This window comes from Bombina bombina, chromosome 5 (genome assembly GCF_027579735.1).
Source record: "Bombina bombina isolate aBomBom1 chromosome 5, aBomBom1.pri, whole genome shotgun sequence".
NCBI lineage: Eukaryota > Metazoa > Chordata > Amphibia > Anura > Bombinatoridae > Bombina > Bombina bombina.
This window is the reverse complement of record NC_069503.1, coordinates 1158944049-1158968030: the sequence shown is the minus strand read 5'-3', so window position 1 is coordinate 1158968030 and position 23982 is coordinate 1158944049. Positions and strand designations below refer to the sequence as shown.

General features: G+C 44.5%; 1 protein-coding gene across 2 annotated transcripts in view; it reads right to left on the bottom strand.

Annotated features, from left to right (window-relative positions):
• LOC128661222 (heat shock factor protein-like) overlaps positions 1–23982 on the bottom strand; it is a 182425-nt gene that overhangs the window by 53974 nt on the left and 104469 nt on the right. For both annotated transcript variants that reach the window (XM_053715498.1, XM_053715499.1), the window contains exon 4: positions 1228–1364. In XM_053715498.1, the coding sequence (XP_053571473.1) occupies positions 1228–1364 (137 nt within the window). The remainder of the gene's footprint in view (positions 1–1227; positions 1365–23982) is intronic.

Genomic DNA, 23982 nt, shown 5'->3' with positions numbered 1-23982 from the left:
TCCACCTGTACACAGTTACCATGCTTGTAGGAGGCCTCCGGCTTGTCACTCACATTGCTGAGACACATAGTCAAGTGACCCTTATTCCCCTCACCTGGTGACAAACTCCACCTGTACACAGTTACCATGCTTGTAGGAGGCCTCCGGCTTGTCACTCACATTGCTGAGACACATAGTAAGGTGACCCCTAGACCCTTATTCCCCTGACCTGGGTAGCAGTGACAAACTCCACCTGTACACTGTTACCATGCTTGTAGGAGGCCTCCTGCTCGTCACTCACATTGCTGAGACACATAGTAAGGTGACCCCTAGACCCTTATTCCCCTGACCTGGGGAGCAGTGACAAACTCCACCTGTACACTGTTACCATGCTTGTAGGAGGCCTCCTGCTTGTCACTCACATTGCTGAGACACATAGTCAGGTGACCCCTAGACCCTTATTCCCCTGACCTGGGTAGCATTGACAAACTCCAGCTGTACACAGTTACCATGCTTGTAGGAGGCCTCCTGCTTGTCACTCACATTGCTGAGACACATAGTCAGGTGACCCCTAGACCCTTATTCCCCTGACCTGGGGAGCAGTGACAAACTCCAGCTGTACACTGTTACCATGCTTGTAGGAGGCCTCCGGCTTGTCACTCACATTACTGAAACACATAGTCAGGTGACCCCTAGACCCTTATTCCCCTGACCTGGGGAGCAGTGACAAACTTCACCTGTACACAGTTACCATGCTTGTAGGAGGCCTCCTGCTCGTCACTCACATTGCTGAGACACATAGTAAGGTGACCCCTAGACCCTTATTCCCCTGACCTGGTGACAAACTCCACCTGTACACAGTTACCATGCTTGTAGGAGGCCTCCTGCTTGTCACTCACATTGCTGAGACACATAGTAAGGTGACCCCTAGACCCTTATTCCCCTGACCTAGTGACAAACTCCAGCTGTACACTGTTACCATGCTTGTAGGAGGCCTCCTGCTTGTCACTCACATTGCTGAGACACATAGTCAGGTGACCCCTAGACCCTTATTCCCCTGACCTGGTGACAAACTCCACCTGTACACAGTTACCATGCTTGTAGGAGGCCTCCTGCTTGTCACTCACATTGCTGAGACACATAGTCAGGTGACCCCTAGACCCTTATTCCCCTGACCTGGGGAGCAGTGACAAACTCCACCTGTACACTGTTACCATGCTTGTAGGAGGCCTCCGGCTTGTCACTCACATTGTTGACCTTGCGTTTTATGTTTTCAAGAAGACTTTCTTGACCGCGGATAAAATATGGGTGCTGGAACTCTGTGTCGTCCTTCTCTGGCTTCACAAGTCCACCCTGCTCAATATGGACCACCTTCCGAAATCCATCTTAGAGAATAAATATAGAAGTATGTGAGTGTTTATTTCTATAGCTGCACATATACAATACAAATAGTAAGGTTAGAAAAGCATTTCAGCCTGAAGAGGACCCAACACAGTTTATATGGAGTCCGCGTTTCTAGAAGCTTACAGTTAAATTCACAACTGAGAAGATATTCAGCCATATGAATATATACAAAGTGCTGTTAGTGCCTAATGGCCAGCAATAACTACTACAACAATATAAGTTCACGATTACAGATGGTTTGAGCATGTGGAACTGAGTACTCTGGGAGCTCATGGCTGAGTAATGTCATGATACATATCACTGGAGTCATGGGTTTGGGAATACAGGATGTCGCCGTGCTAGCTAAGTAAAATTACACACAGGGTAAGGTTAGTATGGTTCTACATGGAGTACACTGGCAGTACAAGGCACTGAGGTACATCAAGCACAGCTAGTTAAGAAGTAGTACGTGGCAGGCAGTTTGTCAGACAAAGAGCAAATAGGAAATTACTTTGAAAAAGGCAGGCTCGGCATTTACAGATCAATACAACAGTGGGATAGATATTAGAATATGGTTATCAAAATGTAAGAACAAACAAACCAAAAACCACATTCAAATATATTACATGGTAAACAAAGGTTCACAATATTTGTATAGCACAGACCTCCGTGTGCTAATGATTTCACAGTTAAAAGAGTTTTTCTATTACCATTTGGATAAATCTGTCAAAAAACAGTTAATGCATAGTTAGAGGCAGTGGCTATGGAAATCCTATAACCTTAATAAGTGCTCTATTGCATAACCTTAGCTGTTTGCTATCCCATAGGATGAATACTGTGTTTCTTGTTTATATAAACCTATGGTGTACCTTATATATGTACGCGACTATAAGTGACCTGACCTATATGTTACTGACAGTGTTATCTATCTATAGATAATAAACAACAAACGAAGAGAAGGGACTGAATAAACTCTTTCATTATATACACATTGTAAGTCAATACACCTATAATCGCTTTACGTGGACCTATATACAAAAAAATCAATCATGCTTGGTATAAAGAAGTCTCAGCATGACAGCTGTTAGGAGGGGGCAAGGGTTAATCTAGCCACTAGTGTTAAAGATGTATCTCACTAAAATGTGAATTTGTATAATGAATACAAAGAAGCTGGTTGAAACAGATTTAACCTCTAAGGGAAATAGATTCGGTCGACCTAAACACAAGACAAGTTTATTATGTTATTGCCAGTAGTTGATAAGATCATAGCTAGAATTCAAGCCAGAGGGATATCTGGTTTTCAAAGTGAAGATCCAGTAGATCTCTTGTTTGGCCTGGTGTTTCTCCCTATTTCCTCCCCTTGGGGGGATAGGGACCCTTTCAATGTGTCAGGGTTTTTCCCTGTTTTGTTTGCCATGTGCTGCTGGCAGCCATTTTAATCACCTATGTTGCTGACTCTGGTGCATACTGAGTGATGCTGCTAATTTCCTGCACTTCCTTTTATGGCCAGACTGGTATACATCATCCGTGTGAGACAGGATGCAGTCTCAGAATTGTGATGTCATCACTTATTATTTAAAGGGCCTCTGTTCAGTATGCTTTGCCCTTGGCGTTGTCTCAGACCTGTTTGTGAGAGCTCCTGTGTATTACCTGGCTGCCTGACGTCCCTCCTGGTTCCTGATCCCTGGCTTGTTCCTGACTCTGCTGTTTTCCTTGTTCCCGTCAATATCAGAGCTTAATCAACAATAAAATAGTTCAACCATAAAATGCTCCTTCAACTTTTTTTTAGGTATACTGAGCTTCTATGAATTTCCTTACTGATCGTATCCTATGTAAACACTATGCAACATATAACCACCAGTGCAATGTTTGCTATAAGAGAATCGTAGTGTTAACTTGCTGTTAGTCAGTTCAAACAGTATCAGCTGTCTCCAATTGTAAATAATGTGCAATGTTCTTAAACAACTTGGTTATCCAATCACCACCTCTTTCCAAATGCGCTTCCAAATTACAAACACTCTTGGTGCTGGGTGTGCTAATACAGTCTCTTTCCAATAGTATCGCTTTTTTTTGTCACAGGATTAAGCGTGTTACTCTCCTCTAATTATTATTATTACGACCATAATAAGATAAGAAAAATACTAAGGAAGCACTGGCATATCATTAAAAATGACCCTATAGTAGGGGATAAATTACCACCTTATCCCAGAATGGTATTTAAAAAGGTAAAAAATTTGAAATCAATGCTGGTACCGAGTGAATTTAAAAGAGGGAGAGCACTCCAGAAGACTAAAGACAGGGATTTGTGGGGAAAAGAGGTGAGAGGTTTTAACCCTGCATCTCGTGCAAATCATGTAAATATAGTATTAAAAAGAAAAACATTAATACACCTGCAAAAAATATTAACTACACAATAAGAGACACCATACGTTGTAATAGTAGGGGAGTTGTATACATGTTACAGTGCTCATGTGGTCTAATTTATATAGGAGAGACATCTAGAATGCTCGGGGATAGAATACGTGAGCATCTTTGGCAAATTGAAAAAGGCCATCAAGAAACACATTTGTATCAGCACTTCAGGGACACTCATGGAAGTAACACAAAGGACCTTACATTTTGGGGGCTGTGTAAAGTCAGAGGTAATTGGAGGAGGGGGGGGATTTGAAAAATCTGCTCCTAAGGAAGGAGGCAGAAATTATCTATAATTTCAACACCCTACACCCCAAAGGTCTAAATTCAGAGCTGGATATCAGCCCCTTCTTAACTTAAAGGGAGATAGAGTATAGGTGATTTAATTATCCGAAACTGTGAGCTTCTGTCTAAGATCTGGAGGCCTCTTATACAATTACATATACTTATAGATACTTAGGGACTTTTTTTTGGACCAGTGTATATATAGAATTAAAACACTCCCAACTAACATTAAGGTATAGAATAGGATGTCATAGATTAAGCTATTAGGATTATCTTTAAGAACTGAACAGCCTTCATAGCCTAGCGGTATTAAATAAGCTCCTCAGCATTGGAGATCTGGGTTTGATCCCTCTCCTAGGAATTAATTTTTTAACTTTTGAAAAATTATTTTTCAATTAATTTCTGAATTTGATTGTTTATAAAATAAAAATAACTTTATTGATAGTTTATTAATGACGGTTAGTTCTTATATTAATGCAGGCAGAAACCTCCCTTCTTCCATTTAGGTCTTTATTTCTGGCGTTTTGAACTCTGTATGTGGTGGTTATTGAATGTAGGATGTTTGAGTTGAGTAAGTTGAAAAGCAGGAGGATTCTATTCAGCCCCACTAGCTTAGAGGACACCTCCCAGCCCTTAAACCAGGGGGTCAGAGGTTCGAATCCCCATAAAAAGTTGTTTTGATGCATAAGATTTTTATATGAAGTTTTCAAGAATGTTTTTGAAAAGATTCAGCATGAAGGCACTAGGTTTTTTATTTTTCTATTTATCTATGTATTTTTAAGAATTTATTGTTTTTTAAGCATTTTTGTCATACAAAGGAAGCTCCTGCAACTACACACAGAGTAATTGAGAAGAGTAGTGTAAACTGACAAAAAAGGCTACCACTCACCTGCATTGACAGGAACATGTGGATCGCACCTGAAGAAGTACTTCCAGGATGAAATAGGAAATACAATTAAGTACAACGAATCACAGGTAACCTTAGGGGATTTAAGAAATATCTCACATAGTATGCAGTATCTTGAGAAAGCCCCACACCTTAGGGGTGAAACGTTGAAGGTGATGAGCATACTCTCTGTGGAACTTAAGAATTTGGAGTTTATTCTAAACGCAAGGACTCTGCGTACTTAGTACCTATGTGCAGAGACCTAAGGCTTTCCTGACGGCTGGGAGGTAAATAGTAACCATACCAAGACTTGCGAAAGTGAAGATCGTTACTAAAGAAACCCGGTATCCTGAGACGCACCAAACACAGCGTACCTGCCCGTGGGGAACAGCCGGACAAGACATCGATAAGGAGCAGGTGAGAACGTGTGTGATTAAGAGCACAGGGTTCCCTGCACTGATAATGTCAGATATAATTAGAGGAGAGTAACACGCTTAATCCTGTGACAAAAAAAGCGATACTATTGGAAAGAGACTGTATTAGCACACCCAGCACCAAGAGTGTTTGTAATTTGGAAGCGCATTTGGAAAGAGGTGGTGATTGGATAACCAAGTTGTTTAAGAACATTGCACATTATTTACAATTGGAGACAGCTGATACTGTTTGAACTGACTAACAGCAAGTTAACACTACGATTCTCTTATAGCAAACATTGCACTGGTGGTTATATGTTGCATAGTGTTTACATAGGATACGATCAGTAAGGAAATTCATAGAAGCTCAGTATACCTAAAAAAGTTGAAGGAGCATTTTATGGTTGAACTATTTTATTGTTGATTAAGTTCTGATATTGACCTGTTATTTTATCAATTTTATATAGTATAGTTAAAGTTATCAGTGAATAGAAATTGTAGGCTGTATGAATGGTGATTGTAACTGTTTTGGGCCAAAACGTATGATTGACTTTGTGATGATATTTGAACAATTTTTTAATGACATTGAAATTGTCTTCATACTGTGTTTAATAAATGTGTTGGCTCCCAGATAACACTGTGCTCATGCACGTGAAGTTATCTATATGAAACACATAAACTAACACCCTCCAGTGGTGAAAAACTGTTAAAATGCATTCTGAAAAAAGAGGTGGCCTTCAAGGTCTAAGAAATTAGCATATGAACCTCCAAGTTTAAGCTTTCAACTAAGAATGCCAAAAGAACAAAGCAAAATTGGTGATAAAAGTAAATTGGAAAATTGTTTAAAATTACATGCCCTATCTGAATCATGAAAGTTGATTTTGAACTAGACTGTCCCTTTAAATGTACCGTTGTCATAAATTGACCCTCTTGGACCAAAGGAAGAATGGAACAAATAGTTTCCATCTTGAAGGACAGCACTCTGAGGAATTTGTTTAGACTCTTGAGATCTAAAATTGTTCTGAAGGTTCCCTCCTTTTAAGGAACCACAAACAGATTGGAATAGAACCCCCAGACCCCGTTCCTGCATCGGAACAGGAACTATCACTCCCAGGTCGGAGAGGTCCCGAACACAGTGTAAGAACGCCTCTCTTTTTGTCATCTTGAGAGCAGAGCCTGCTGCAGAACCCTAAGAACAAGATTAAAGGGACATGAAACCCAAAAAAACAGAATTTATGCTTACCTGATAAATTACTTTCTCCAACGGTGTGTCCGGTCCATGGCGTCATCCTTACTTGTGGGATATCTCTTCCCCAACAGGAAATGGCAAAGAGTCCCAGCAAAGCTGGCCATATAGTCCCTCCTAGGCTCCGCCCACCCCAGTCATTCGACCGACGGACAGGAGGAAATATATATAGGAGAAACCATATGGTACCGTGGTGACTGTAGTTAGAGAAAATAATTCATCAGACCTGATTAAAAAACCAGGGCGGGCCGTGGACCGGACACACCGTTGGAGAAAGTAATTTATCAGGTAAGCATAAATTCTGTTTTCTCCAACATTGGTGTGTCCGGTCCACGGCGTCATCCTTACTTGTGGGAACCAATACCAAAGCTTTAGGACACGGATGAAGGGAGGGAGCAAATCAGGTTACCTAAACGGAAGGCACCACAGCTTGCAAAACCTTTCTCCCAAAAATAGCCTCAGAAGAAGCAAAAGTATCAAATTTGTAAAATTTGGCAAAAGTGTGCAGTGAAGACCAAGTCGCTGCCTTACATATCTGGTCAACAGAAGCCTCGTTCTTGAAGGCCCATGTGGAAGCCACAGCCCTAGTGGAGTGAGCTGTGATTCTTTCAGGAGGCTGCTGTCCGGCAGTCTCATAAGCCAATCGGATGATGCTTTTAAGCCAAAAGGAAAGAGAGGTAGAAGTCGCTTTTTGACCTCTCCTTTTACCAGAATAAACAACAAACAAGGAAGATGTTTGTCTGAAATCTTTTGTAGCCTCTAAATAGAATTTTAGAGCACAGACTACGTCCAAATTGTGTAACAAACGTTCCTTCTTTGAAACTGGATTCGGACATAAAGAAGGTACAACTATCTCCTGGTTAATATTTTTGTTAAAAACAACCTTAGGAAGAAAACCAGGCTTAGTACGCAAAACCACCTTATCTGCATGGAACACCAGATAGGGCGGAGAACACTGCAGAGCAGATAACTCTTAAACTCTTCTAGCAGAAGAAATTGCAACCAAAAACAAAACTTTCCAAGATAGTAACTTAATATCTATGGAATGTAAAGGTTCAAACGGAACCCCTTGAAGAACTGAAAGAACTAGATTTAGACTCCAGGGAGGAGTCAAAGGTCTGTAAACAGGCTTGATCCTAACCAGAGCCTGAACAAATGCTTGAACATCTGGCACAGCTGCCAGTCTTTTGTGTAGTAAGACAGATAAAGCAGAGATCTGTCCCTTTAGAGAACTTGCAGATAATCCTTTCTCCAAACCTTCTTGTAGAAAGGAGAGAATCTTAGGAATTTTTATCTTATTCCATGGGAATCCTTTGGATTCACACCAACAGATATATCTTTTCCATATTTTATGGTAAATCTTTCTAGTTACCGGTTTTCTGGCCTGAACCAGAGTATCTATCACAGAATCTGAAAACCCACGCTTCGATAGAATCAAGCGTTCAATCTCCAAGCCGTCAGCTGGAGGGAGACCAGATTTGGATGTTCGAATGGACCCTGAACAAGAAGGTCCTGTCTCAAAAGGTAGCTTCCATGGTGGAACCGATGACATATTCACCAGGTCTGCATACCAAGTCCTGCGTGGCCACGCAGGAGCTATCAAGATCACAGAGGCCCTCTCCTGATTGATCCTGGCTACCAGCCTGGGAATGAGAGGAAACGGTGGAAATACATAAGCTAGGTTGAAGATCCAAGGTGCTACTAGTGCATCTACTAGAGTCGCCTTGGGATCCCTGGATCTGGACCCGTAGCAAGGAACCTTGAAGTTCTGACGAGACGCCATCAGATCCATGTCTGGAATGCCCCATAATTGAGTTATTTGGGCAAAGATCTCCGGATGGAGTTCCCACTCCCCCGGATGGAATGTCTGACGACTCAGAAAATCCGCCTCCCAGTTTTCCACACCTGGGATGTGTATCGCAGACAGGTGGCAGGAGTGATCCTCCGCCCATTGAATTATTTTGGTCACTTCTTTCATCGCCAGGGAACTCCTTGTTCCCCCCTGATGATTGATATACGCAACGGTCGTCATGTTGTCTGATTGGAACCTTATGAATCTGGCCTTTGCTAGTTGAGGCCAAGCCCTGAGAGCATTGAATATCGATCTCAGTTCCAGAATGTTTATTGGGAGAAGAGACTCTTCCCGAGACTATAGACCCTGAGCTTTCAGGGATTCCCAGACCGCGCCCCAGCCCACTAGACTGGCGTCGGTCGTGACAATGACCCTCTCTGGTCTGCGGAAGCTCATTCCCTGGGACAGATGGTCCAGGGTCAGCCACCAACGGAGTGAATCTCTGGTCTTCTGATCTACTTGAATCATTGGAGACAAGTCTGTATAGTCCCCATTCCACTGTTTGAGCATGCACAGTTGTAATGGTCTTAGATGAATTTGTGCAAAAGGAACTATGTCCATTGCTGCAACCATCAACCCTACTACTTCCATGCACTGCGCTATGGAAGGACGAGGAAGTTTTGACTTTCTGACCTCTGTCAGAAAAATCCTCATTTCTAAGGAATCTATTATTGTTCCCAAGAAGGGAACTCTTGTCGACGGAGACAGAGAACTTTTTTCTATGTTCACCTTCCATCCGTGTGATCTGAGAAAGGCCAGAACGATGTCTGTATGAGCCTTTGCTTTTGACAGGGACGACGCTTGTATTAGAATGTCGTCCAAGTAAGGTACTACTGCAATGCCCCTCGGTCTTAGAACCGCTAGAAGGGACCCTAGTACCTTTGTGAAAATCCTTGGAGCAGTGGCTAACCCGAATGGGAGGGCCACAAACTGGTAATGCTTGTCCAGAAAAGCGAACCTTAGGAACTGATGATGTTCTTTGTGGATAGGAATATGTAGGTACGCATCCTTTAGATCAACGGTAGTCATAAATTGACTTTCCTGGATAGTGGGTAGAATCGTTAGAATGGTTTCCATCTTGAACGATGGTACCCTGAGAAATTTGTTTAGGATCTTCAAATCCAAAATTGGTCTGAAAGTTCCCTCTTTTTTGGGAACTACGAACAGATTGGAATAAAAACCCATTCCTTGTTCCTTTATTGGAACTGGGTGTATCACTCCCATCTTTAACAGGTCTTCTACACAATGTAAGAACGCCTGTCTCTTTATTTGGTTTGAGGATAAGTGAGACATGTGGAACCTTCCCCTTGGGGGTATTTCCCTGAATTCCAGGAGATAACCCTGAGAAACTATTTCTAGCGCCCAGGGATCCTGAACATCTCTTGCCCAAGCCTGAGCAAAGAGAGAGAGTCTGCCCCCCACTAGATCCGGTCACGGATCGGGGGCCACTCCTTCATGCTGTTTTGTTAGCAGCGGCAGGCTTCTTGGCCTGCTTACCCTTGTTCCAGCCTTGCATCGGTTTCCAGGCTGGTTTGGGTTGTGAGGCATTACCCTCTTGCTTAGAGGATGCAGAATTAGAGGCCGGTCCGTTCCTGAAATTGCGAAAGGAACGAAAATTAGACTTATTTTTGGCCTTGAAAGGCCTATCTTGTGGAAGGGCGTGGCCCTTTCCCCCAGTGATGTCTGAAATAAACTCTTTCAATTCTGGTCCAAATAGAGTTTTACCTTTGAAAGGGATGTTAAGCAATTTTGTCTTGGATGACACATCCGCTGACCAAGACTTTAGCCAAAGCGCTCTGCGCGCCACGATAGCAAACCCTGAATTTTTCGCCGCTAATCTAGCTAATTGCAAAGCGGCATCTAAAATAAAAGAGTTAGCCAACTTAAGTGCGTGAACTCTGTCCATAACCTCCTCATATGGAGTCTCTTTACTAAGCAAGTTTTCTAGTTCCTCGAACCAGAACCACGCTGCTGTAGTGACAGGAACAATGCACGAAATGGGTTGTAGAAGGTAACCTTGCTGTACAAAAATCTTTTTTAAGCAAACCCTCCAATTTTTTATCCATAGGATCTTTGAAAGCACAACTATCTTCGATAGGAATAGTAGTGCGTTTGTTTAGAGTAGAAACTGCCCCCTCGACCTTAGGGACTGTCTGCCATAAGTCCTTTCTGGGGTCGGCCATAGGAAATAATTTCTTAAATATAGGGGGGGGGGGGGACAAAAGGTATGCCGGGCTTTTCCCACTCCTTATTTACTATGTCCGCCACCCGCTTGGGTATAGGAAAAGCGTCGGGATGCACCGGAACCTCTAGGAACTTGTCCATCTTGCATAATTTCTCTGGAATGACCAAGTTGTCACAATCATCCAGAGTAGATAACACCTCCTTAAGCAGTGCGCGGAGATGTTCTAATTTAAATTTAAATGTCACAACATCAGGTTCAGCTTGTTGAGAAATTTTTCCTGAATCTGAAATTTCCCCATCTGACAAAACCTCCCTCATGGCCCCTTCAGATTGGTGTGAGGGTATGAACAATTATCATCAGCGCCCTCCTGCTCTTCAGTGTTTAAAACAGAGCAATCGCGCTTTCTCTGATAAGTAGGCATTTTGGATAAAATATTTGCTATGGAGTTATCCATTACAGCCGTTAATTGTTGCATGGTAATAAGCATTGGCGCACTAGATGTACTAGGGGCCTCCTGTGTGGGCAAAACTGGTGTAGACACAGTAGGAGATGATGTAGTATCATGTTTACTCCCCTCATCTGAGGAATCATCTTGGGCAATTTCATTATCTGTGGCAGTACTGTCCTTACTTTGTTTGGACGCTATGGCACAATTATCACATAAATTTAAATGGGGAGACACATTGGCTTTCATACATATAGAACATAGCTTATCCGAAGGCACAGACATGTTAAACAGGCTTAAACTTGTCAACAAAGCACAAAAAACGTTTTAAAACAAAACCGTTACTGTCTCTTTAAATTTTAAACAGAAAACACTTTATTACTGAATATGTGAAAAAGTATGAAGGAATTGTTCAAAAATTACCAAAATTTCACCACAGTGTCTTAAAGCATTAAGAGTATTGCACACCAAATTTCAGAGCTTTAACCCTTAAAATAACGGAACCGGAGCCGTTTACAAATTTAACCCCTATACAGTCCCAGCTATAGCCTTTGCTGAGACCCAACCAAGCCCAGAGGGGAATACGATACCAATTGACGCCTTCTAGAAGCTTTTCCAGCAAATTTCAGATCCTCACACATGCATCTGCATGCCCTGTTCTCAAAAAACAACTGCGCAGTAATGGCGCGAAAATGAGGCTCAGTCTACAACTAGGAAGGCCCCCTGACTGGAAAAGGTGTCTAACATAGTGCCTGCCGTTTAATAAACGTTCCCCAAGTTTATAAATGCGAATTGTCAGCATAAATATGAATAAAATGCCCAAATAAAGCAATCGATTTAGCCCATAAAAATGTCTACCAGTTTTTTAGCCCATATTAAGCCCTTTATTCTGTTTGTTTGACTAAGAAAATGGCTTACCGGTCCCCATGAGGGGAAATGACAGCCTTCCAGCATTGCATGGTCTTGTTAGAAATATGGCTAGTCATACCTTAAGCAGAAAAGTCTGCTAACTGTTTCCCCCAACTGAAGTTACTTCATCTCAACAGTCCTATGTGGAAACAGCTATCGATTTTAGTTACTGTCTGCTAAAATCATCTTCCTCTCACAAACAGAAATCTTCATCCTTTTCTGTTTCAGAGTAAATAGTACATACCAGCACTATTTTAAAATAACAAACACTTGATAGAAGAATAAAAACTACATTTAAACACCAAAAAACTCTTAACCATCTCCGTGGAGATGTTGCCTGTGCAACGGCAAAGAGAATGACTGGGGTGGGCGGAGCCTAGGAGGGACTATATGGCCAGCTTTGCTGGGACTCTTTGCCATTTCCTGTTGGGGAAGAGATATCCCACAAGTAAGGATGACGCCGTGGACCGGACACACCAATGTTGGAGAAATGTATTTCATGATTCAGATAGAGAATACAATTTTACTTCTATTATCTAATCTGTTTTATTCTCTTGGTATCATTTGTTGAAGAAGCAGACGTGCACTACTGGTTTCTAACTGAACACATGAGTGAGCCAATGACAATCAATTTAGATATACAGCCACCAATCAGTAGCTAGAACCTAGGTTCTCTGCTGCACATGAACTTGCCTAGATAAACATTTCAGCAAAGGATAACAAGAGGAAGAAGCAAATTAAATAATAGCAGTAAATTGGAAAGTTGTTGGAAATTGTATTCTCTATCTGAATCATGAAAGAAAAAAAATTGTGTTTCATGTCCCTTTAACCCCTTAGTGACCAGAGCAATTTTCCATTTTCTGTCCGTTTGGGACCAAGGCTATTTTTACATTTTTGCGGTGTTTGTGTTTAGCTGAAATTTTCCTCTTCCTCATTTACTGTACCCACACATATTATATACCGTTTTTCTCGCCATTAAATGGACTTTCTAAAGATACCATTATTTTCATCATATCTTATAATTTACTATAAAAAAAAATATAAAATATGAGGAAAAATGGAAAAAAAACACACTTTTTCTAACTTTGAACCCCAAAATCTGTTACACATCTACAACCACCAAAAAACAACCATGCTAAATAGTTTCTAAATTTTGTCCTGAGTTTAGAAATACCCAATGTTTACCTGTTCTTTGCTTTTTTTGCAAGTTATAGGGCAATAAATACAAGTAGCACTTTGCTATTTTCAAACCATTTTTTTTTTTCAAAATTAGCGCTAGTTACATTGGAACACTGATATCTTTCAGGAATCTCTGAATATCCCTTGACATGTATATATTTTCTTTTAGAAGACATCCCAAAGATCTAGGCCCATTTTGGTATATTTCATGCCACCATTTCACCGCCAAATGCGATCAAATAAAAAAAATCGTTCACTTTTTCACAAATTTTTTCACAAACTTTTGGTTTCTCACTGAAATTATTTACAAACAGCTTGTGCAATTATGGCATAAATGGTTGTAAATACTTCTCTGGGATCCCCTTTTTCAGAAATAGCAGACATATATGGCTTTGTGGTTGCTTTTTGGTAATTAGAAGGCAGCTAAATGCCACTGCGCACCACACGTGTATTATGCCCAGCAGTGAAGGGGTTAATTAGGGAGCATGTAGGGAGCTTCTAGGGTTAATTTTAGCTTTAGTGTAGTAGACAACCCCAAGTATTGATCTAGGTCCATTTTGGTATATTTCATGCCACCATTTCACCGCCAAATGCGATCAAATTAAAAAAAACGTTACATTTTTCACAATTTTAGGTTTCTCACTGAAATCATTTACAAACAGCTTGTGCAATTATGGCACAAATGGTTGTAAATGCTTCTCTGGGATCCCCTTTGTTCAGAAATAGCAGACATATATGGCTTTGTGGTTGCTTTTTGGTAATTAGAATGCCGCTAAATGACGCTGCGCACCACAAGTGTTTTATGCCCAGGAGTGAAGGGGTTAATTAGGTAGCTTGTAGGGAGCTTGCAGGGTTAATTTTAGATTTAGTATAGAGCTCAGCCTCCCACCTGAAACATCAGACCCCCTGATCCGTCCCAAACATCTCTCTTCCCTCCCCTACAAATGTCCCCGCCATCTTAAGTACTGGCAGAAACTCTGCCAGTACTAAAATAAAAGGAAAAACAGAATTTATGTTTACCTGATAAATTACTTTCTCCAACGGTGTGTCCGGTCCACGGCGTCATCCTTACTTGTGGGATATTCTCTTCCCCAACAGGAAATGGCAAAGAGCCCAGCAAAGCTGGTCACATGATCCCTCCTAGGCTCCGCCTTCCCCAGTCATTCGACCGACGTAAAGGAGGAATATTTGCATAGGAGAAACCATATGATACCGTGGTGACTGTAGTTAAAGAAAATAAATTATCAGACCTGATTAAAAAACCAGGGCGGGCCGTGGACCGGACACACCGTTGGAGAAAGTAATTTATCAGGTAAACATAAATTCTGTTTTCTCCAACATAGGTGTGTCCGGTCCACGGCGTCATCCTTACTTGTGGGAACCAATACCAAAGCTTTAGGACACGGATGAAGGGAGGGAGCAAATCAGGTCACCTAGATGGAAGGCACCACGGCTTGCAAAACCTTTCTCCCAAAAATAGCCTCAGAAGAAGCAAAAGTATCAAACTTGTAAAATTTAGTAAAAGTGTGCAGTGAAGACCAAGTCGCTGCCTTACATATCTGATCAACAGAAGCCTCGTTCTTGAAGGCCCATGTGGAAGCCACAGCCCTAGTGGAATGAGCTGTGATTCTGTCAGGAGGCTGCCGTCCGGCAGTCTCGTAAGCCAATCTGATGATGCTTTTAATCCAAAAAGAGAGAGAGGTAGAAGTTGCTTTTTGACCTCTCCTTTTACCAGAATAAACAACAAACAAGGAAGATGTTTGTCTAAAATCCTTTGTAGCATCTAAATAGAATTTTAGAGCACGAACAACATCCAAATTGTGCAACAGACGTTCCTTCTTTGAAACTGGATTCGGACACAAAGAAGGCACGACTATCTCCTGGTTAATGTTTTTGTTAGAAACAACTTTCGGAAGAAAACCAGGTTTAGTACGTAAAACCACCTTATCTGCATGGAACACCAGATAAGGAGGAGAACACTGCAGAGCAGATAATTCTGAAACTCTTCTAGCAGAAGAAATTGCAACCAAAAACAAAACTTTCCAAGATAATAACTTAATATCAACGGAATGTAAGGGTTCAAACGGAACCCCCTGAAGAACTGAAAGAACTAAATTGAGACTCCAAGGAGGAGTCAAAGGTTTGTAAACAGGCTTGATTCTAACCAGAGCCTGAACAAAGGCTTGAACATCTGGCACAGCTGCCAGCTTTTTGTGAAGTAACACAGACAAGGCAGAAATCTGTCCCTTCAAGGAACTAGCAGATAATCCTTTCTCCAAACCTTCTTGAAGGAAGGATAGAATCTTAGGAATTTTTACCTTGTCCCAAGGGAATCCTTTAGATTCACACCAACAGATATATTTTTTCCATATTTTGTGGTAAATTTTTCTAGTTACAGGCTTTCTGGCCTGAACAAGAGTATCAATGACAGAATCTGAGAACCCTCGCTTTGATAAGATCAAGCGTTCAATCTCCAAGCAGTCAGTTGGAGTGAGACCAGGTTCGGATGTTCGAACGGACCCTGAACAAGAAGGTCTCGTCTCAAAGGTAGCTTCCATGGTGGAGCCGATGACATATTCACCAGGTCTGCATACCAAGTCCTGCGTGGCCACGCAGGAGCTATCAAGATCACCGATGCTCTCTCCTGATTGATCCTGGCTACCAGCCTGGGGATGAGAGGAAACGGCGGGAATACATAAGCTAGTTTGAAGGTCCAAGGTGCTACTAGTGCATCTACTAGAGTCGCCTTGGGATCCCTGGATCTGGACCCGTAGCAAGGAACCTTGAAGTTCTGACGAGAGGCCATCAGATCCATGTCTGGAATGCCCCACAATTGAGTGATTTGGGCAAAGATTTCCGGATGGAGTTCCCACTCCCCCGGATGAAATGTCTGACGACTCAGAAAATCCGCTTCACAATTTTCCACTCCTGGGATGTGGATTGCAGACAAGTGGCAGGAGTGAGTCTCCGCCCATTGAATGATTTTGGTCACTTCTTCCATCGCCAGGGAACTCCTTGTTCCCCCCTGATGGTTGATGTATGCAACAGTCGTCATGTTGTCTGATTGAAACCGTATGAACTTGGCCTTTGCTAGCTGAGGCCAAGCCTTGAGAGCATTGAGTATCGCTCTCAGTTCCAGAATATTTATCGGTAGAAGAGATTCTTCCCGAGACCAAAGACCCTGAGCTTTCAGGGGTCCCCAGACCGCGCCCCAGCCCACCAGACTGGCGTCGGTCGTGACAATGACCCACTCTGGTCTGCGGAAGCTCATCCCCTGTGACAGGTTGTCCAGGGACAGCCACCAACGGAGTGAATCTCTGGTCCTCTGATTTACTTGTATCGTCGGAGACAAGTCTGTATAGTCCCCATTCCACTGACTGAGCATGCACAGTTGTAATGGTCTTAGATGAATGCGTGCAAAAGGAACTATGTCCATTGCCGCTACCATCAAACCTATTACTTCCATGCACTGCGCTATGGAAGGAAGAGGAACAGAATGAAGTATTTGACAAGAGTTCAGAAGTTTTGATTTTCTGGCCTCTGTCAGGAAAATCCTCATTTCTAAGGAGTCTATTATTGTTCCCAAGAAGGGAACCCTTGTTGACGGAGACAGAGAACTTTTTTCTGCGTTCACTTTCCACCCGTGAGATCTGAGAAAGGCCAGGACAATGTCCGTGTGAGCCTTTGCTTGAGGAAGGGACGACGCTTGAATCAGAATGTCGTCCAAGTAAGGTACTACTGCAATGCCCCTTGGTCTTAGCACCGCTAGAAGGGACCCTAGTACCTTTGTGAAAATCCTTGGAGCAGTGGCTAATCCGAACGGAAGTGCCACAAACTGGTAATGCTTGTCCAGGAATGCGAACCTTAGGAACCGATGATGTTCCTTGTGGATAGGAATATATAGATACGCATCCTTTAAATCCACCGTGGTCATGAATTGACCTTCCTGGATGGAAGGAAGAATAGTTCGAATGGTTTCCATTTTGAACGATGGAACCTTGAGAAACTTGTTTAGGATCTTGAGATCTAAGATTGGTCTGAATGTTCCCTCTTTTTTGGGAACTACGAACAGATTGGAGTAGAACCCCATCCCTTGTTCTCCTAATGGAACAGGATGAATCACTCCCATTTTTAACAGGTCTTCTACACAATGTAAGAATGCCTGTTTTTTTATGTGGTCTGAAGACAATTGAGACCTGTGGAACCTCCCCCTTGGAGGAAGCCCCTTGAATTCCAGAAGATAACCTTGGGAGACTATTTCTAGCGCCCAAGGATCCAGAACATCTCTTGCCCAAGCCTGAGCGAAGAGAGAGAGTCTGCCCCCCACCAGATCCGGTCCCGGATCGGGGGCCAACATCTCATGCTGTCTTGGTAGCAGTGGCAGGTTTCTTGGCCTGCTTTCCTTTGTTCCAGCCTTGCATTGGTCTCCAGGCTGGCTTGGCTTGAGAAGTATTACCCTCTTGCTTAGAGGACGTAGCACTTGGGGCTGGTCCGTTTCTGCGAAAGGGACGAAAATTAGGTTTATTTTTGGCCTTGAAAGACCTATCCTGAGGAAGGGCGTGGCCCTTGCCCCCAGTGATATCAGAGATAATCTCTTTCAAGTCAGGGCCAAACAGCGTTTTCCCCTTGAAAGGAATGTTAAGCAATTTGTTCTTGGAAGACGCATCCGCTGACCAAGATTTTAACCAAAGCGCTCTGCGCGCCACAATAGCAAAACCAGAATTTTTCGCCGCTAACCTAGCCAATTGCAAAGTGGCGTCTAGGGTGAAAGAATTAGCCAATTTGAGAGCACGAATTCTGTCCATAATCTCCTCATAAGAAGAAGAATTATTATTGATCGCCTTTTCTAGCTCATCGAACCAGAAACACGCGGCTGTAGTGACAGGAACAATGCATGAAATTGGTTGTAGAAGGTAACCTTGCTGAACAAACATCTTTTTAAGCAAACCTTCTAATTTTTTATCCATAGGATCTTTGAAAGCACAACTATCTTCTATGGGTATAGTGGTGTGTTTGTTTAGAGTAGAAACCGCCCCCTCGACCTTGGGGACTGTCTGCCATAAGTCCTTTCTGGGGTCGACCATAGGAAACAATTTTTTAAATATGGGGGGAGGGACGAAAGGTATACCGGGCCTTTCCCATTCTTTATTTACAATGTCCGCCACCCGCTTGGGTATAGGAAAAGCTTCGGGGGGCCCCGGGACCTCTAGGAACTTGTCCATTTTACATAGTTTCTCTGGAATGACCAAATTTTCACAATCATCCAGAGTGGATAACACCTCCTTAAGCAGAGCGCGGAGATGTTCCAATTTAAATTTAAATGTAATCACATCAGGTTCAGCTTGTTGAGAAATTTTCCCTGAATCTGAAATTTCTCCCTCAGACAAAACCTCCCTGGCCCCCTCAGACTGGTGTAGGGGCCCTTCAGAACCAATATCATCAGCGTCCTCATGCTCTTCAGTATTTTCTAAAACAGAGCAGTCGCGCTTTCGCTGATAAGTGGGCATTTTGGCTAAAATGTTTTTGATAGAATTATCCATTACAGCCGTTAATTGTTGCATAGTAAGGAGTATTGGCGCGCTAGATGTACTAGGGGCCTCCTGTGTGGGCAAGACTGGTGTAGACGAAGAAGGGGATGATGCAGTACCATGCTTACTCCCCTCACTTGAGGAATCATCTTGGGCATCATTTTCTCTAAATTTTGTGTCACATAAATCACATCTATTTAAATGAGAAGGAACCTTGGCTTCCCCACATTCAGAACACAGTCTATCTGGTAGTTCAGACATGTTAAACAGGCAAAAACTTGATAACAAAGTACAAAAAACGTTTTAAAATAAACCGTTACTGTCACTTTAAATTTTAAACTGAACACACTTTATTACTGCAATTGCGAAAAGGTATGAAGGAATTGTTCAAAATTCACCAAAATTTCACCACAGTGTCATAAAGCCTTAAAAGTATTGCACACCAAATTTGGAAGCTTTAACCCTTAAAATAACGGAATCGGAGCCGTTTTTATATTTAACCCCTTTACAGTCCCTGGTATCTGCTTTGCTGAGACCCAACCAAGCCCAAAGGGGAATACGATACCAAATGACGCCTTCAGAAAGTCTTTTCTATGTATCAGAGCTCCTCACACATGCATCTGCATGTCATGCTTCTCAAAAACAAGTGCGCAATACAGGCGCGAAAATGAGACTCTGCCTATGATTAGGGAAAGCCCCTAGAGAATAAGGTGTCCAATACAGTGCCTGCCGGTTATTTTACATAATTCCCAAGATTAAAATAATTCCTCAAGGCTATGGAGTATAAAATATAAATCGATTTAGCCCAGAAAATGTCTACAGTCTTAGAAAGCCCTTATGAAGCCCTTTTTTTTCTTTCTGTAATAAAAATGGCTTACCGGATCCCATAGGGAAAATGACAGCTTCCAGCATTACATCGTCTTGTTAGAATGTGTCATACCTCAAGCAGCAGAAGTCTGCTCACTGTTCCCCCAACTGAAGTTAATTCCTCTCAACAGTCCTGTGTGGAACAGCCATCGATTTTAGTAACGGTTGCTAAAATCATTTTCCTCTTACAAACAGAAATCTTCATCTCTTTTCTGTTTCAGAGTAAATAGTACATACCAGCACTATTTTAAAATAACAAACTCTTGATTGAATAATAAAAACTACAGTTAAACACTAAAAAACTCTAAGCCATCTCCGTGGAGATGTTGCCTGTACAACGGCAAAGAGAATGACTGGGGAAGGCGGAGCCTAGGAGGGATCATGTGACCAGCTTTGCTGGGCTCTTTGCCATTTCCTGTTGGGGAAGAGAATATCCCACAAGTAAGGATGACGCCGTGGACCGGACACACCTATGTTGGAGAAATTTGGGCTTTTTTTGTGCAATTTTTTTTTGCATATTTACATATGCTTCTGTGTAGGATCCCCCTTAGCCCCCAACCTCACTGATCCCCCACCAAACAGCTCTCTAACCCTCCCCCTCTGACTTAATGTGCGCCATCTTGGGTACTGGCAGCTGTCTGCCAGTACCCATTTTAGTGAATAATATGCTTTTTTTTTATTAAAAAATGTCCCTTTTCTGTAGTGTAGCTTTCCCCCCCCCCCCACAATACCAACCCCCCACCCCTTCCAGATCCCTTAGATGCTTTGGAAAAAAAAGTATTTAATTTTATTTGACAATTTACTTTTAAAATTGTTTCTGTAGTGTAGCGGTTCCCACCCGCTCCCGCCCCGTGCACGCGCACCCGCCCGACACTCCCCATGCACGCCCGTGCGCCCCCGAAGGCTCCGCCCCCGATCCCGCCACCCTCCACCTTCCAGATCTCACCGATGGCCGGCCGCCCGCCCACCCGCCTTCCAAGTCGGCTCCCACCCACCAACGATACCGGCCATCGATGTCCGGTGCAGAGAGGGCCACAGAGTGGCTCTCTCTGCATCGGATGGCCAAGGGGGGTTATTGCAGGATGCCTCCATATCGAGGCATCACTGCAATAACCGGAAAGCAGCTGGAAGCTAGCAGGATCACTTCCAGCTGCTTTCCAGACCAAGGACGTACGCCACACATCCTCTGTCATTAACTGTATTTTTTTTGAGGACGTGTGGCGTACGTCCTTGGTCGTTAAGGGGTTAAGGCTCCATGGAGGAGCAACAGACTTAAACACAGGCCTGATTCTGATCAAGGCCTGAACAAAGGATTGAACATCTGGTAAGCCGGCCAGATGTTTATGCAAAATAATCGAAAGAGCAGAGATTTGGCCCTTCAGGGTACTGACAGACAGACCCAGACCGACTGACAGACAGACAGACAGACCCAGACCGACTGACAGACAGACAGACAGACCCAGACCGACTGACAGACAGACAGACAGACCCAGACCGACTGACAGACAGACAGACCCAGACCGACTGACAGACAGACAGACAGACCCAGACCGACTGACAGACAGACAGACAGACCCAGACCGACTGACAGACAGACAGACAGACCCAGACCGACTGACAGACAGACAGACAGACCCAGACCGACTGACAGACAGACAGACAGACCCAGACCGACTGACAGACAGACAGACAGACCCAGACCGACTGACAGACTGACAGACAGACCCAGACCGACTGACAGACTGACAGACAGACCCAGACCGACAGACAGACAGACCCAGACCGACTGACAGACAGACCCAGACCGACTGACAGACAGACCCAGACCGACTGACAGACAGACCCAGACCGACTGACAGACAGACCCAGACCGACTGACAGACAGACCCAGACCGACTGACAGACCCAGACCGACTGACAGACCCAGACCGACAGACAGACCCAGACCGACAGACAGACCCAGACCGACAGACAGACCCAGACCGACAGACACAGACCCAGACCGACAGACAGACAGACCCAGACCGACAGACAGACAGACCCAGACCGACTGACAGACAGACAGACCCAGACTGACTGACAGACAGACCCAGACTGACTGACAGACAGACAGACCCAGACTGACTGACAGACAGACAGACCCAGACTGACTGACAGACAGACAGACCCAGACTGACTGACAGACAGACAGACCCAGACTGACTGACAGACCCAGACTGACTGACAGACAGACAGACCCAGACTGACTGACAGACAGACCCAGACTGACTGACAGACAGACCCAGACTGACTGACAGACAGACCCAGACTGACTGACAGACAGACCCAGACTGACTGACAGACAGACAGACCCAGACTGACTGACAGACAGACAGACCCAGACTGACTGACAGACAGACAGACCCAGACTGACTGACAGACAGACAGACCCAGACTGACTGACAGACAGACAGAACCAGACTGACTGACAGACCCAGACTGACTGACAGACAGACAGACCCAGACTGATTGACAGACAGACCCAGACCGACTGACAGACAGACAGACAGACCCAGACCGACTGACAGACAGACAGACAGACCCAGACCGACTGACAGACAGACAGACAGACCCAGACCGACTGACAGACAGACAGACCCAGACCGACTGACAGACTGACAGACAGACCCAGACCGACTGACAGACAGACCCAGACCGACTGACAGACAGACCCAGACCGACTGACAGACTGACAGACAGACCCAGACCGACTGACAGACCCAGACCGACTGACAGACCCAGACCGACTGACAGACCCAGACCGACTGACAGACCCAGACCGACTGACAGACCCAGACCGACTGACAGACCCAGACCGACTGACAGACCCAGACCGACTGACAGACCCAGACCGACTGACAGACCCAGACCGACTGACAGACCCAGACCGACTGACAGACCCAGACCGACTGACAGACCCAGACCGACTGACAGACCCAGACCGACTGACAGACCCAGACCGACTGACAGACCCAGACCGACTGACAGACCCAGACCGACTGACAGACCCAGACCGACTGACAGACCCAGACCGACTGACAGACCCAGACCGACAGACAGACCCAGACCGACAGACAGACCCAGACCGACAGACAGACCCAGACCGACAGACAGACCCAGACCGACAGACAGACCCAGACCGACAGACAGACCCAGACCGACAGACAGACCCAGACCGACAGACAGACCCAGACCGACAGACAGACCCAGACCGACAGACAGACCCAGACCGACAGACAGACAGACCCAGACCGACAGACAGACAGACCCAGACCGACTGACAGACAGACAGACCCAGACTGACTGACAGACAGACCCAGACTGACTGACAGACAGACAGACCCAGACTGACTGACAGACAGACAGACCCAGACTGACTGACAGACCCAGACTGACTGACAGACAGACAGACCCAGACTGACTGACAGACAGACCCAGACTGACTGACAGACAGACAGACCCAGACTGACTGACAGACAGACAGACCCAGACTGACTGACAGACCCAGACTGACTGACAGACCCAGACTGACTGACAGACCCAGACTGACTGACAGACAGACAGACCCAGACTGATTGACAGACAGACAGACCCAGACCGACTGACAGACAGACAGACAGACCCAGACCGACTGACAGACAGACAGACAGACCCAGACCGACTGACAGACAGACAGACCCAGACCGACTGACAGACAGACAGACAGACCCAGACCGACTGACAGACAGACCCAGACCGACTGACAGACAGACAGACAGACCCAGACCGACTGACAGACAGACAGACAGACCCAGACTGACTGACAGACAGACAGACCCAGACTGACTGACAGACAGACCCAGACTGACTGACAGACAGACCCAGACTGACTGACAGACAGACCCAGACTGACTGACAGACAGACAGACCCAGACCGACTGACAGACAGACAGACCCAGACCGACTGACAGACAGACAGACAGACAGACCCAGACTGATTGACAGACAGACCCAGACTGACTGACAGACAGACCCAGACTGACTGACAGACCCAGACTGACTGACAGACCCAGACTGACTGACAGACCCAGACTGACTGACAGACCCAGACTGACTGACAGACCCAGACTGACTGACAGACCCAGACTGACTGACAGACCCAGACTGACTGACAGACCCAGACTGACTGACAGACAGACCCAGACTGACTGACAGACAGACCCAGACTGACAGACAGACAGACCCAGACTGACTGACAGACAGACAGACCCAGACTGATTGACAGAGAGACAGACCCAGACTGACTGACAGACAGACCCAGACTGACTGACAGACAGACAGACCCAGACTGACTGACAGACAGACAGACCCAGACTGACTGACAGACAGACAGAC